This window comes from Megachile rotundata, chromosome 10 (genome assembly GCF_050947335.1).
Source record: "Megachile rotundata isolate GNS110a chromosome 10, iyMegRotu1, whole genome shotgun sequence".
Lineage (NCBI taxonomy): Eukaryota > Metazoa > Arthropoda > Insecta > Hymenoptera > Megachilidae > Megachile > Megachile rotundata.
This window is the reverse complement of record NC_134992.1, coordinates 1,171,753-1,185,854: the sequence shown is the minus strand read 5'-3', so window position 1 is coordinate 1,185,854 and position 14,102 is coordinate 1,171,753. Positions and strand designations below refer to the sequence as shown.

Sequence of the window (14,102 nt, the reverse complement as noted above, 5' to 3'; positions counted from 1 at the left end):
CGTTTACCGGTCGTGCTTATGTTGTGCAATTATGTATTAGAAAAAGCCAGTGAAATAAATTGAGAGTTCATTGACCCTGCTAGGACATCAGCTGTTGACGCTCTGATCGGTGGATCTACCTGGTAACACAAATATTTTTTATCGAAGTTAGTTTTTCCATGAATCAATGAGTAAGTGTTATTTAAGTTACTTCTGTATTTTTTAAATTAAACGTACGCAGCAATAGATTTATTTCACTTCGATGAGGTACTGCATTAGATATTCTATTCCAGTTCGACCTCATTTCATAGGCAAGGTACTCATTCGTTTTGAAATGTGAATTTATTCGTTTGCTTCATTAGAATAGTTGGCAAAATTAATTTTCGTGAATTTATTCTTTTTCCTTTTTGAAGGCATAAAATAAATACAATATACTTCGTTTGGTTGTTGTAAGCAACAACTAACTGGTTTATTTCTCATTCACGAATTACGAAGAATTTAATATTATTCTTAACTTGTTAATTCATTGTTCGATTTAACTTTTACGTAATAGCTTCCTGTTATACCGACGTTATACCGACAGTATCGATACAATTGTTCACGACGACGATCGGCCGTCATATTCGAAGCTGTCGCTCACGCTGTCGCGCGACCGGTCTATACGCGCTCTCATTAGTCAGTGTTTTTTATTAATAATTCAAAAACTAAGCTTTAACCAGCATTTTGGTAAAAGAAAAAGTTGTTCAGAATTATTCCAGCTACCACCCCCTAAAATTATGCCCACCAGTAGCCGAACACCCTGTATATAAAGAATAAAGGTTACGAAAATATATACGGTATTCTAATGACATCATACATTTTATTAATTGTTATTTTTTCTACAAATCACAATGCTGCTACATTTATATACATCTACACATTTTAGAACATCAATTTTACACAAGCATCAAGCAGTTATACGTTTTTGATTTATCAAGCGTATTCTACTTTTCATTCTTAATAAAAAACTACAAAGTTAACAAAATATACGACTAATTCAGCTAATAGATTTTTAATCAAGTTATTAGAATTTTTTAATATTTTTCGACTTATACTTATCATTAATAGAAAAAGAAGAATGGTAAGTAAAAGTTCTTCTTTGCAACGGCGGTGCCCAAAATTATCGCAAAGTATCCAGCGCGAGTGACTAGAACAAAAAGATGAATTAACTAGTAAAATATGTGTACTTACATTATTTATCAACAACTTCACGCAGCTGTTAAACAATAGAATGATATTAATATGTATAAAAATAATAAAGATTGTATTAACGATAAGTTTTATAAGCAAACATACCAATAAACCAACAAAGTTTGTTACTGCGTAACAAAAGACAGACAAAATTCACAATTCACGTTCGGTGACCCGTAACCTCTCGAAGCATGTAGAAAAAATATTAACTGTTCAGGTACGACAATTTAAAACCATATTTCGAGAAAACATCCTAAGACAGTAAAGTAAAAATTTTAGCAATATACGTTATTACCACTATAGGAAAGGGCCAGGTTTACACATTTAGGTTGACGGATAACGAAGGTTGTGGGATTAGCGATAACAAAAAAAAACTTTAATAAACCAAACAATGAAATTACAGAAATTAATTACAAAAATTACGGGACGACTTTTCGAATAACGTGCTACCTTCGACCGTTACGACACGACTGTTGTCGCGACACCACGCCATTTTCCTTGTTCTCCCCGAATTCACGAGTGAAAAACAAAAAGCGTCCTATCCTTTCTCTTTACCCTTACTATTTTCGCGCCAAATCCTCGTGACGCCAACTATCCGAGTCGCCCGATTGCACCCGATCGCATCCGATGATTCCCGAACAACCGATCCCTCATATGGTTCCAAAGAAAACAGGTGATTGGAGACCTTGTGGAGATTATCGTAGACTAAATTTACTCACAACTTCAGATAATTATCCTATTCCACACATTCAAGATTTTTCTTCTAGTCTTCAAAGTAAAAAGATATTTACAATCATTGATCTTGTTAAAGCTTGCTATCAAATTCCAGGGACAGAAGAAAATATTCAAAAAACTGCCGTAACAAAACCATTTGGATTCTTCGAATTCGTTGTTATGCCATTTGATCTTCGAAATACAGGGCAGACTTTTCAAAGGTTCATGGATTTTGTTCTTCGAGGATTGGATTTTGTTTATTGTTATCTGGATGATATTCTTGTTGCATCTCAGAGTTTAAAAGAACATGAAGGGCATCTTTACATTTTACTTCAACGTCTTAAAGAATTTAGAATAACTATCAACGTTGCAAAAAGTGTTTTTGGAAAAACAGAAGTCACCTATCTAGGTTATAAAGTGAACACTTCTGGAATTACACCTTTACCTGACAGAGTTAAGGCTATTCAGAATTATCCAAAGCCTACAACAATTGCAGAACCACGTCGTTTTCATGGAGTTATTAATTTTTATCGTCATTTTGTGCAAGATGCAGCACACATTCAAGCTCTTCTCTGTTCATATTTAGCAAAAAGCAAGAAAGGTGATAAAACTGCTATTCAATGGTCTCCTGAAGCTGAACATGCTTTTGAACAATGCAAAAGTAATTTGGCGTCAGCAACATTATTAGTTCATTCTCGTCCTAATACTTTACTTAAATTACGCACTGATGCCTCCGATATTACAATTGGAGCTGTTCTTAAGCAATTTGACAATGGTCATTGGCATCCTCTTGGGTTCTTTTCTCGAAAACTACAAGGGTCAGAACTTAGGTACAGCGCTTATAACCGCGAATTATTAGCAATTTGTGACGCTATAAGGCATTTTTGTCATTTTCTTTATGGTCATCATTTCAAGATACTCACTAAGCATAAACCGCTTATTTATGCTTTCAACAAACGTTCTGATAAAGCTGCACCTCGTCAACAACGTCAGCTTGATTTTGCAGCACAATTTTCTACGGATATTGGACATGTATCAGGTAGTAGCAATATTGTAGCAGATGCTTTTTCTCGCTTAGAGGAAATTAATTTACCAGTTATCATTGATACTCAAGAATTAGCCGAAGAACAACGAAAAGATCCTGAATTGTAGCAACTTCTTCAATCTTCTACGTCACTTCAACTACGGCAATTGCACATTAATGATTCTGATACTACTATCTACTGTGAAATTTCAACAGGAGTTGTTAGACCTTATGTTCTTGTTTCTCTTCGTTCAAAGATTTTTAATATGGCTCACCATTTATTTCATCTTGGTACTAAAGCAACTTGTCAGCTAATTGGAAAGAAGTATGTTTGGTCATATATGAAAAAAGAGATCACTAGTCGTGTTAAGACTTGTTTATCATGTCAACTTGCTAAAGTCAATCGGCATACGAAACGACAACCTACTTCTGTTGTTACGATTTCTGTTCCTGATGAGAGATTTTATCATGTGTATTTAGAGTTGGTTGGTCCTCTTCCTCCATCTCAAGGTTTTCAATATATTTTGACTATGGTCGAAAGATATTCCCGTTGGCTTGAAGCTTCTTTTAAAGCTCTTTTAAAAGAAGCAACAGCAGACTCAGTAGCCACTGCTTTCTACCGACGTTGGATTTGTCGTTTTGGTAGTCCTGGTATAGTTACCACAGATCAAGGCAACCAATTTGAATCAACATTTTTCAAGTCCTTGACTAATTTAATTGGATGTATGAAAACAAGATCTACTGCTTATTATCCTCAAACGAATGGAATTCTAAAGCGTTGGCATCGATCTTTGAAAACTTCGATCATGTGTCATGAAACTAACAACTGGGTTGATGTTTTACCTGCAGTTCTTCTTGGTCTTCGAACTGTTTACAAAGAAGATCTTAAAGCCTCAGCAGCAGAACTTGTTTATGGAACAACTCTCAGAATTCCTGGAGAACTTCTTTATATCGATTTGGATGCACCATCATCGCAAGTTTTTCTTGAAAGATTCAGAGACCATATGTAAAAGTTGCGTCCTTGTCCTGCTTCACATTACAATAAATCTCGAATATTTGTAACGTCCCCGGGAAGAATTTTGTTGTGTTCCTTCATCATCGCGACAATCTTCTGCCCACCGATTAGAATAGCCAATTATCGACAGTATTTGCCAAATTACCGACAATAGGTTACTTATCCATTACCGATTATATTAGATTCGACTGCCGGTAATCAGTATAGATACATATATATATATTTTCATTTATATTAATTATCTTATAATTTTGGTTTAGAGTAGGTAATATTTTTCATACCAATAATTCGACATTAAGTTGGAATAATTAAAACCAGATTATGTATTATTTTATTTTAATTCTAATAAATGTATAATTTTGTATGAGAAATTTCCGTTACGCTATGATGTGCCTACGTGCCGCAATACTCGCCCGAAATCCTTGAGATCAGCGCTAATCCTAGAAAAGGATGGAACTACTATTTCTATTTACGGCATTATTGGATATTAAATTAATTAATTAACTAAATCAATTTATATACGTAAAATCAACCAGTACTAAACTATTCATGGCCGGAACCAAAATTATTTCCTTTAATTAAAAAGCTGTAAATCAGAATAGATTCGGTTCTCGTAGAATTCGTGCGCAGTTCATTAGAAAAGGACAGAAAATATATTTTTCGCTAAAACACCGTTATACTGTTATTTTAATATCGAATTGTTAGCCAGAAATTAAAGAGCGACATTTAAAATATAATTAAACCGTTCAATTTTATAATTAATGTATAATAACAAATTTATATGAAAATTTAGATATTCTGACGTCACAGAAATTCCAGGAATTTGGCGAACCTGCGAGTATAAAAGAGCGAGCGAAACCCGTCTAAAATCAGAACAGTCTCCGAAGTCGAGCACGATACACGTCCCTTTGATAAGAATAACTAGGAACAGTTTTCGCTGTCAAGAGCCGCAACCAATCTTGATACTTGATTGGTCAAGCGAGTATATGCCATTTGGACACTTGGTCGTGGGTTGTTTCAGCAGCTAGCTAACGCAGGCTCCCCGTTCAAACGATCTCGCATCTGAAACTCCGTCAGGAGAGAGCTATACTTCGCGTCAAAAAAGGCTCAGATATCGAAACGATTGCTCTCAGCTACTCATATTTGATTTTTCGTCGGATTGCTAACTAGCCTTCAGATTCTCGCAGCTCGCTCTGGGTCGTTTCGTAGCTAGCTAACGCAGGCTCCCCATTTGAGCGGCTTGGTCTCTGAAGCCCGTGTTTTTGGGTGGCAGTTCAGCAATCACGACTTTACGTTAGGATCAATTGATTTGCTACCCTGTCAGACTTATACTTTTCATCTGACTCTGGATCGTTGGGTTGTTTAGCAGTTAGCTAACGCAGGCTCCCCAATTAAGCGATCTAGTTTTGGTTGTCAGTGTTCGTTTTGGCTAAAAGGGTCATGAACTATTAGTCGTCGACCCAAATTAAAAGAGTAACTGTTCCGAAGAGTAATTCATTTAGATTCAGATAAATTTTGATAAGTCGAGTTATTAAAAGAATAATGTTCTCACTTTAGCGTAATTTACGTAGTCGACTACACCACGTTAGATAGTAGAATAAATCTGTCTAATTTTTGCGAAAGCGTATTTAGGTGCGCTTAGAGAATTTCACTTAGGTCGAATTCCTCGCGGCGGTAGATTATAAAGCGCTAACATTATTAATTCTGTAAAATTTCAATTATATAAATCCAGAAACCGAATTACACTTAGGTAGGATTCATTATAAATTACTATAGACGTATTAATCAAGTAAAATCTTGTCACTGCGATAGTTTCGAACACGAAAATCGAATATACACTAGTCAAAAAAATTAAGGGAACAGAAAAATTTCTTAAATTTTTAGGTCATTTTCAAATTGCTCTGCCTCCGTTGAAATTCATCACAGAAGACATCTAGAATAGTCATTTTGAAGCTTCAGGTCTCTATTTTCCGACCCTTTATCTCAAAAATTTTTTAAGCCCATTATCATTAACAAAATATACAAAAAATCACGATGAAAAAATTTTTGATTTTTTTTTTTTTTTTTTTTTTTTAAGGCTTGTAAAGACATGGAAAAATTTTTTTTATTAATGCCACTTCCAGATTGTTGTTCCTTGTTCCTTTTCCTATAATTTGCACGTCCATAAAGTTCATTTCGACGATCGGTCGCAAAGTTATGAGCTACCAAAGCCGAAATGACGCTTTTTCCTTTGATAGTCATTATCTCATGAACCCACTATCGAACAGAAATTGTAAATACGGTTCCAGAAAGCGGAGAGTGCACCCTTTAAGATGGCTATATCAGTTTTTGATTAGATGTTTTTTTTTATGCTTAATATTGATGTAAAGAAACGACATTGAAAAAACAAAATTACACTCACCCGCGCAGACATTGCTGCAGGCGCCCATACCTGCGCGCTCCCATGTTCATGTACCTGCATATACACGGCACACATACGCACGAACTCACACACACAAGAGGAAGCGTAAATCCGACCTTTTCAGACCAAAGCATTCTTTAAAAATTCAGCAAAAGTACCGGTAAATGTAGAGACACAAACTTTTTTACCGAACAAACGGATTAGTCGCGGATAGGAGCAATAATGACGTTTCCTTAACATTTTTCGTCCAAATTTCAAAGTTTGATACATCTTTTCATAGGGAACAAAGAATCGGAGCCATTTGAAACTTCGCACACATTTTGTGGGCAATATGAGCTTAAAAAAAAAACCTAGGAAGAATCATTACAATACTTGTTTACAAAGATACCGTAACTTTTGTAATTTGAGGAAAAAACGCCGTTTTTTTGACGTTTCTTTACATCAATATTAAGCATAAAAAAAAACCTAATCAAAAACTGATATAGCCATCTTAAAGGGTGCACTCTCCGCTTTCTGGAACCGTATTTACAATTTCTGTTCGATAGTGGGTTCATGAGATAATGACTATCAAAGGAAAAAGCGTCATTTCGGCTTTGGTAGCTCATAACTTTGCGACCGATCGTCGAAATGAACTTTATGGACGTGCAAATTATAGGAAAAGGAACAAGGAACAACAATCTGGAAGTGGCATTAATAAAAAAAATTTTTCCATGTCTTTACAAGCCTTAAAAAAAAAAAAAAAAAAAAAAAAAAAATCAAAAATTTTTTCATCGCGATTTTTTGTATATTTTGTTAATGATAATGGGCTTAAAAAATTTTTGAGATAAAGGGTCGGAAAATAGAGACCTGAAGCTTCAAAATGACTATTCTAGATGTCTTCTGTGATGAATTTCAACGGAGGCAGAGCAATTTGAAAATGACCTAAAAATTTAAGGAATTTTTCTGTTCCCTTAATTTTTAACCGACTTCGAAAAAGGAGGAGGTTGCTCAATTCGATCAGTATATTTTTTTTTTTTTTTTCTATGTATGTTCGCCGATTACGCCTAACTGGGTGGACCGATCGGAATGAAACCTTTTACATATGGAAGGTGCTGACTCCCCATTGGTACCATTATCAAAAAATTTTTCATTTTTTAATTGCAGTGTTGTTATTGCAGAAAAACCGGCAACTTTTAAAATAAACTTTTCTCAATTTTAGTGCGCTTTCAATATCTTATCGCGGACATGATTCTGTACAATTTTGTTCATATACAAATTTCGCGGAAATGTTTAGTTTTCGAAATATTAGCGAAAAAAATTGTTATTAACTTTTGAAATCAACTTCGAACGATTTTAATGTCCTTTTAATATGTTGTCAGGGGCATGGTTCTGAACAATTTTGTTCATATTCAAATTTCGCGGAAATGATTAGTTTTCGAGATATTAGCAAAAATTGTTGTTAACTTTTGAAATCAACTTTGAACGATTTTAGTGTCCTTTGAATATGTTTTTAGGGGCGTGGTTCTGGACAACTTTTTCCTCTTGCGAAATTGACGGAAAGCTTTTATTTTCGAGATATTACAGAAATTGTTGTTAACTTTTGAAGCCAACTTCAAACGATTTTTATGTCCTTCTAATACGTTATTAGTAGCATGATTCTAAACGAGTTTTTCCTTATGCATAATTGACGGTAAGCTCTAGTTTTCGTGATATTAGCGAATAACTATTGTTATTATTATTAGTGGAACGCCCCGTGCTATGCATGGGAAAGACAAGAAAGGGCAATTACAATGCACTGTACCAAAACACTAACTAAGCTTTGCCGCTTTGACACGCAACTTATGCAGCAAGATGAGTTCACGTTGACATTGGTGTATTATTCCCATTGCTTGGTACAGTCTCCCTACCGTTCTAACAAACATTTTTTTTATTTTTTAGTTGCAAAGGATTATTTTTTCTTTGCATGTTCGGCGGTTTTTCCTAGGTGGGTGGTCCGATCGGAACAAAGCCTTTCGCATCTTGTGGAGTCTAACTCCCCATTGATACCATTATCAAAAATTTTTTCATTTTTTAGTTGCAAAGGATTATTGTTGCAAAAAAAGTTGAAAAACGAATATCCATGTTGTCTTTTACTTAATTATGTTCATGGCATTTACGCAGACAAAAAAAAGCCCGGAAGAACTGTTTCACAGTATCCTATACAATTCTCCCCATTCCACTAAAAAGCGTGAAATAAAATAATTTTCAGAAAAAAAATACACCGACTTCGAAATGCACTAAAAAGTATAAAATAATTTCTATTTCCTAATGAAGTAATTTCTATTTCTTTGAATCATACAATTACGTCACAGATATGAATTAAACCTATTTACTCGTTAGGTAGTATATTAAATACATTTCAACCTTTTCGAAGGCGGCGCAAAATTAAAAATACCTCAGTAAACGTTGCTGCCAATAACCAGTTGATTGTGCTACGGCGTATTGGAAATTAATAAATCCTGAGAAAGAATACGAACCATTATAGATATATCTGGTAATATACGTAAATGTAACGACTGCATCTTCATTTCGTAACGTTTCTGATATAAATGAAATTGAATCGACTTCGTTCGCATGTGGAAGCCATGGATCTAAGAACCTATAAACGGAGCCCACGACGCGGGAATTACAAAATTTGCGGCAGATGGGCTCTATCTTTATAGTATATGTGGCGGTCGAGTCTTTCCGTCGCATACTATATGAATCTATCCCTCTGCGGACTACCGCCGCATATATGCGTTCTGCGTAAATCATCAAATTGGCCGAAGAACTCATATATGCGTTTGGCGAAAACAGTTGATTGAGCCGAGAAACGCATATATGTGTCCCACGTAAATGCGTGGCTATGGCCGAGAAACTTAACTATGCGTTCCGCGAAAACAACTGATAGAGCCGAGAAACGCGTGCATGTGTGCATGCACGTAAATCTGTGCATGAACATACAATATGTCCAGAATTTGACTTGGAATGCTATGAACGAAAACCGCGTTTAAGCAGAAATATGCGCTGGCAATTTTTAATGACTATTGCGGCAGGAGCTCGGGCCCACGGTACGGTTCACTTCGAACCGTCCCCTCCGCAAAGGGCTCGATAGACCATAGTTACATTCTATACGCACTAACACCTACTTCGCGACGTACTGTCGAGTTATATGTATAGAAAAAGAAATAGCTATACAAGCATTGCCTATGTTCGGCTGTCCAAAGGTTGACATGTTCAAGAAAATCTTTTATTTTTGCGCCGCCTCCGAAAAGGTTGAAATGTATTTAATATACTACCTAACGAGTAAATAGGTTTAATTCATATCTGTGACGTAATTGTATGATTCAAAGAAATAGAAATTACTTCATTAGGAAATAGAAATTATTTTATACTTTTTAGTGCATTTCGAAGTCGGTGTATTTTTTTTCTGAAAATTATTTTATTTTGACTAGTGTATATAAAGAATATCAAATTTAGTTAATATTACAAATGCGAAGTTTGCTTTATCAGAGATCTGATTTAGATACGATCCAATATAAACTACTAACCAGCGAGTTTTATATCGTTAAATTCACGATTGTCTATTTCATATTGTTTAATTTGTCAAATTCTATTATTTCTATTATTACCATTATATCAAGATCTATTTAGTTTCTTTATACTAATCAATCATTTATAATTTATATATGTTTCTTTATTTTGTTGTTATTGTTGTTTGATAGTTTCATTTCTTATCGTTATTGAATAAATCTAATTGTTGAAAGATATTGACCTGTGGATTTCACTCCTTAACCCCACACCACACGAATCCCACAATCTTTATTTGCGAAATCGAGTCGTTTAGGGGTAAAAGCCGCTCTTTACCTTTTAGCGCTTGTAACTATCTGAATTTAGGTTCCAGGGACGTTACATATTTATTCGTCAAGATCTACAAAACTGTTCACACATTTCTGTTTGAGATGATACTGTTCGACGTCCGTTGGAGCCGCATTACCGAAGTCCATTTCCAGTAACGGCTCGATCGGTTCACAATAATTATTTTTCTGTTGATATTGAAGGTCGTGTCGTTAATGTTTCTGTTGATAAATTGCAACCAGCGTCCTTAATTTTTAATCACAACGAATCCAAGTTTATTTCTTCAGATTCCACAACAGGCTTGTCTCAAGACTCTGAGCAGAGTCACGCATCCATTCCAGAACGTGTTCAATTTCCAAGTTCTTCCCAATTAAGGACTTATCCTCCAACAAAGAAGAAGCGAGTCAAAAGCGAGTAAAAATTATATGCGTTCAGCATAGAGGAAGCTCACGTAGCGTTAAAAAGTGAAAAACAAACCGCGGATTTTTGGGTGCAGAAAAGCACGCGAAATGCACGTACGGTGCAGAACAATTTTCGAAGAAGTAGAAGTCGGGGTCTCTTAGGAGAAGTATAAGCTGGAACAGTTTCTACTGGTAAGAGTCAAAAATATTTTTAGGCTTCGTCTCCGAAGCCTATGTATTATAGATGGTGTTCCGGTAATTACGATTAATAATTAGAGTCACTTTTAATTTGCATCCCTACTGGATATACGTTGTTCATCTAATTCTATTGGATCGTCATTAGGTCATTTAGTAGCCAGCGCATAACAAGCTTCTCAATTAAGCGATTTAGTTTTGAATGTCAATGTATGTTCTAACTAAATAGGTCATGGACATATTAGTTGTCGAGTTAAATTAAAGAGTAACTGTTCCGTACCAAATTAATTTATTAATTTCACATAAATTTTAGAATTTCAAATTAATAAAAGAATATTGTAGAATAATTATAATAGATAAAATAATTATTGAAATTTATTTAATGAAAGATAACTAAATGAAAGTAATACAACGAAACGCAAATAGAACTTCACAATGCGCAATTACAATTCTCGCCGTCTTAACCTCTCGACTTCTCACAGTGCAATGCGTACTTCGCTTTGCTCCGAAAACAAACAGATTCTTTCTAGAACTTTCGGTATCAACATCAATCACAGAAAAAAACAATCTTGTTCGCTTTGTACCAGTCTTCATTACAAGCAAGCTTCATTCATACCATGCACCCATATCACTCATACAATTACATAGTTCACACACATACCACAATATTGTTCTGTCATAAGCGTATCTTGCGTAGCGTACTAGTAGCAACTACATATGCGTTAGATAATCGAATACAATTTTGAAGCTTGTTAATTTTGTAGAAGCGTAGTTAGGTTAGCCTAGAAAAAGAATTAAAATCTAGGTAAGATTTATTGTAACGCTAGGTTCCAAGATTATTATTATGCGATAAAAGTATTTTGTTCTTTTGTTAGAGTCATTCATTATATGAAGTTATAATATCAAATACATATACTTTTCATATTGTGGGAAGCGAAAACAGCCGTGGGTCAGTGACCGAACGTTGGTAATAAATGATAATAAACTATTTATCTAAACATAATGTTTACCGACGTTGCAAGCGAAAAAAAAAACGAGCGGACGATCATCTCTCAAATGAGGATCGAAAAAAAGGAGAAGATTACCGGCGAACATCAGCGTATCACGGCATTTTGTCGGTGGCAAAAAAGTCGGTGTTAGCGTTAAAAGTTAAAATAGTGTCTAAGATTTTGTTAATTCATAAATAAAGATAATGTTTAGAAACTTTGCTCGAGCTAAATTAAATCAGTGCACCACCACTCCCATATCTTTTCCTACAATATTTTGCAATAATAATTGTTAATTATAAAATTAATTATTCTCATTAGTTAATTAAATAAACCTAATTATTGAAAGGTATTGATATTGAAAGGTCCATGGATTTCACTCCTTAACCGCACACCACATATAATTATTATAACAGCAAGTCGTTCAATAGGTAAAATCCGTTCTTTACCTCATGAGCGCTGTTAACTTCTGAGGCTAGTCCCAGAATCGTTACACATCTATAAATAGTACTCCCTGTTTCTGTAACATTGTTTACGTTGTTCTTCAAACAACTCGTTTCTTTTGTTTATTCGATTCTTTCAAACAAGTGCGTCAAAATAGTAGGACATGTATAAGAAAAATAATAATTTGGTTCCAAAACAAGAATTTTATTCTAATTTCAATAATGTGTACATTTGTAACGACTCTGGAACCTAGGTTCAGATAGTTACAAGCGCTAGGAAGGTAAAGAGCGGTTTTACCCGCTAAACGACTTGTTTTCGCAAATAACTAATCTAAAGAATGTGGGATTCGTGTGGTATGCGGTTAAGGAGTGAAATCCACAGGTCAATATCCTTCAACAATGAGGTTTATTCAATAAAACGATAAGAAATGAAACTAACAAATAACAATAACAACAAAATAAAGAAAAGTATATAGATTATAAATGATTAATTGGAATAAAGAAAATAGCTTTTGAAATAATAATAATAATAATAATAAAAATAATAGAACTTGACAACCTAAACAATGTGTAATAGATAATCGTGAATTTAACGAAATGAAACTCGCTGGTTAATACTTTATATTGGATCGTATCTAAATCTGATCTCTGATAAAGCTAACTTCGCTTTCGTAATGTTAAATTTGGTATTCTTAATATACGTATTTAATTCTCGCATTTGAGGCTATCACAATGACAAAATTTATCTTGATTTGTACGATTGATTTGTATAAATGCTCTTTGACGATATTAATTAATATAAGCGCTTTATAGTCTACCGCAGCGAGGAATCGGACCTAAGTGCGATTCTCTAAGTGTACTTAAATACGCTTTCGCAAAGTTAGACAGATTAATGATTTTATCTGATATCTAACGCGGTGTAGTCGACTACTGAGATTATGCTGATGACAGAACAATATTCTTTTACTAATTCAAGTTCAAAATTTGTTTGAATCTAAATGAATTATTTCCTCGGAACAGTTACTCTTTTAATCTGACTCGACAACTAATTTTCCATGACCCTATTTGTCAAAACGAACACTGACAGCCAAAACCAGATCGCTTAATTGGGGAGCCTGCGTTAGCTAGCTACTAGAACGACCCAACGATACAGGAAAAGGGTGAACAGTATAAGTCTAACAGGGTAGCAAATCAATTGATTCTAATTATAAAATCGTGGTTGTTGAACTGTCACCCAAAAGACACGGGCTTCAGAGACCAAGCCGCTCAAATGGGGAGCCTGCGTTAGCTAGCTACGAAACGACCCAGAGCGAACTCCGAGAATCTGAAGGCTCGTTAGCAATCCGACGGAAAATCAAATATGAGTAGCTGAGAGCAATCGTTTCGATATCTTAGCCTTTCTTGGTGCTAAGTACAGTAAAGACTGGATAACTGCAACAAAATCGGGACCCAAGCGTTGCAGTTATAGAGTCGAGGTGTCGATTTTGTGTTTACATTTGGCTCGAGCCGAGCGCCGAACGTAGAAAAGGACAGAGACTGAAAGAGAGAGAGGTCCGAGGAAAGAAAACAATCGGCAGAGACGTATCGATGTGACAACACTAATGCAACAGTAAAATTTTTTTATTTTTTGGTTTTGCTAAATATTACTTTTACCAATGTAATTGTGAGATTCTCCTGATCAAAATAAGACCAAACACGGCATAATTTGAACAACATTTGTTTATGTAGCAATATTGTTTGTTTTTTCGAGTGTATTGAGGTGCGATTTTATATGGAACCAAAAGACCATTACTCACCCGACTTTACTAAAAATTTAATTTTTAATAGCCTCTCACGTTCGCTCTCTGTCCTTTCCTACA

The 14,102-nt window shown here is 34.9% G+C and overlaps 1 protein-coding gene across 9 annotated transcripts in view; it reads right to left on the bottom strand.

Moving 5' to 3' along the window:
• Nucleotides 1–14,102, bottom strand: part of LOC100881577 (uncharacterized) — a 132,488-nt gene continuing 118,386 nt past the window's right edge. For 8 of the 9 annotated variants that reach the window (XR_013039732.1, XM_076536679.1, XM_076536681.1 and 5 more), the window contains one exon: nucleotides 1–1,165. Coding sequence is in view for 7 of the 9 variants with exons in the window: in XM_076536679.1 (XP_076392794.1) it covers nucleotides 1,139–1,165 (27 nt within the window). In the remaining 2 variants the exon portion in view is untranslated. The remainder of the gene's footprint in view (nucleotides 1,166–14,102) is intronic. The other variant, XR_013039733.1, reaches the window with a different exon arrangement.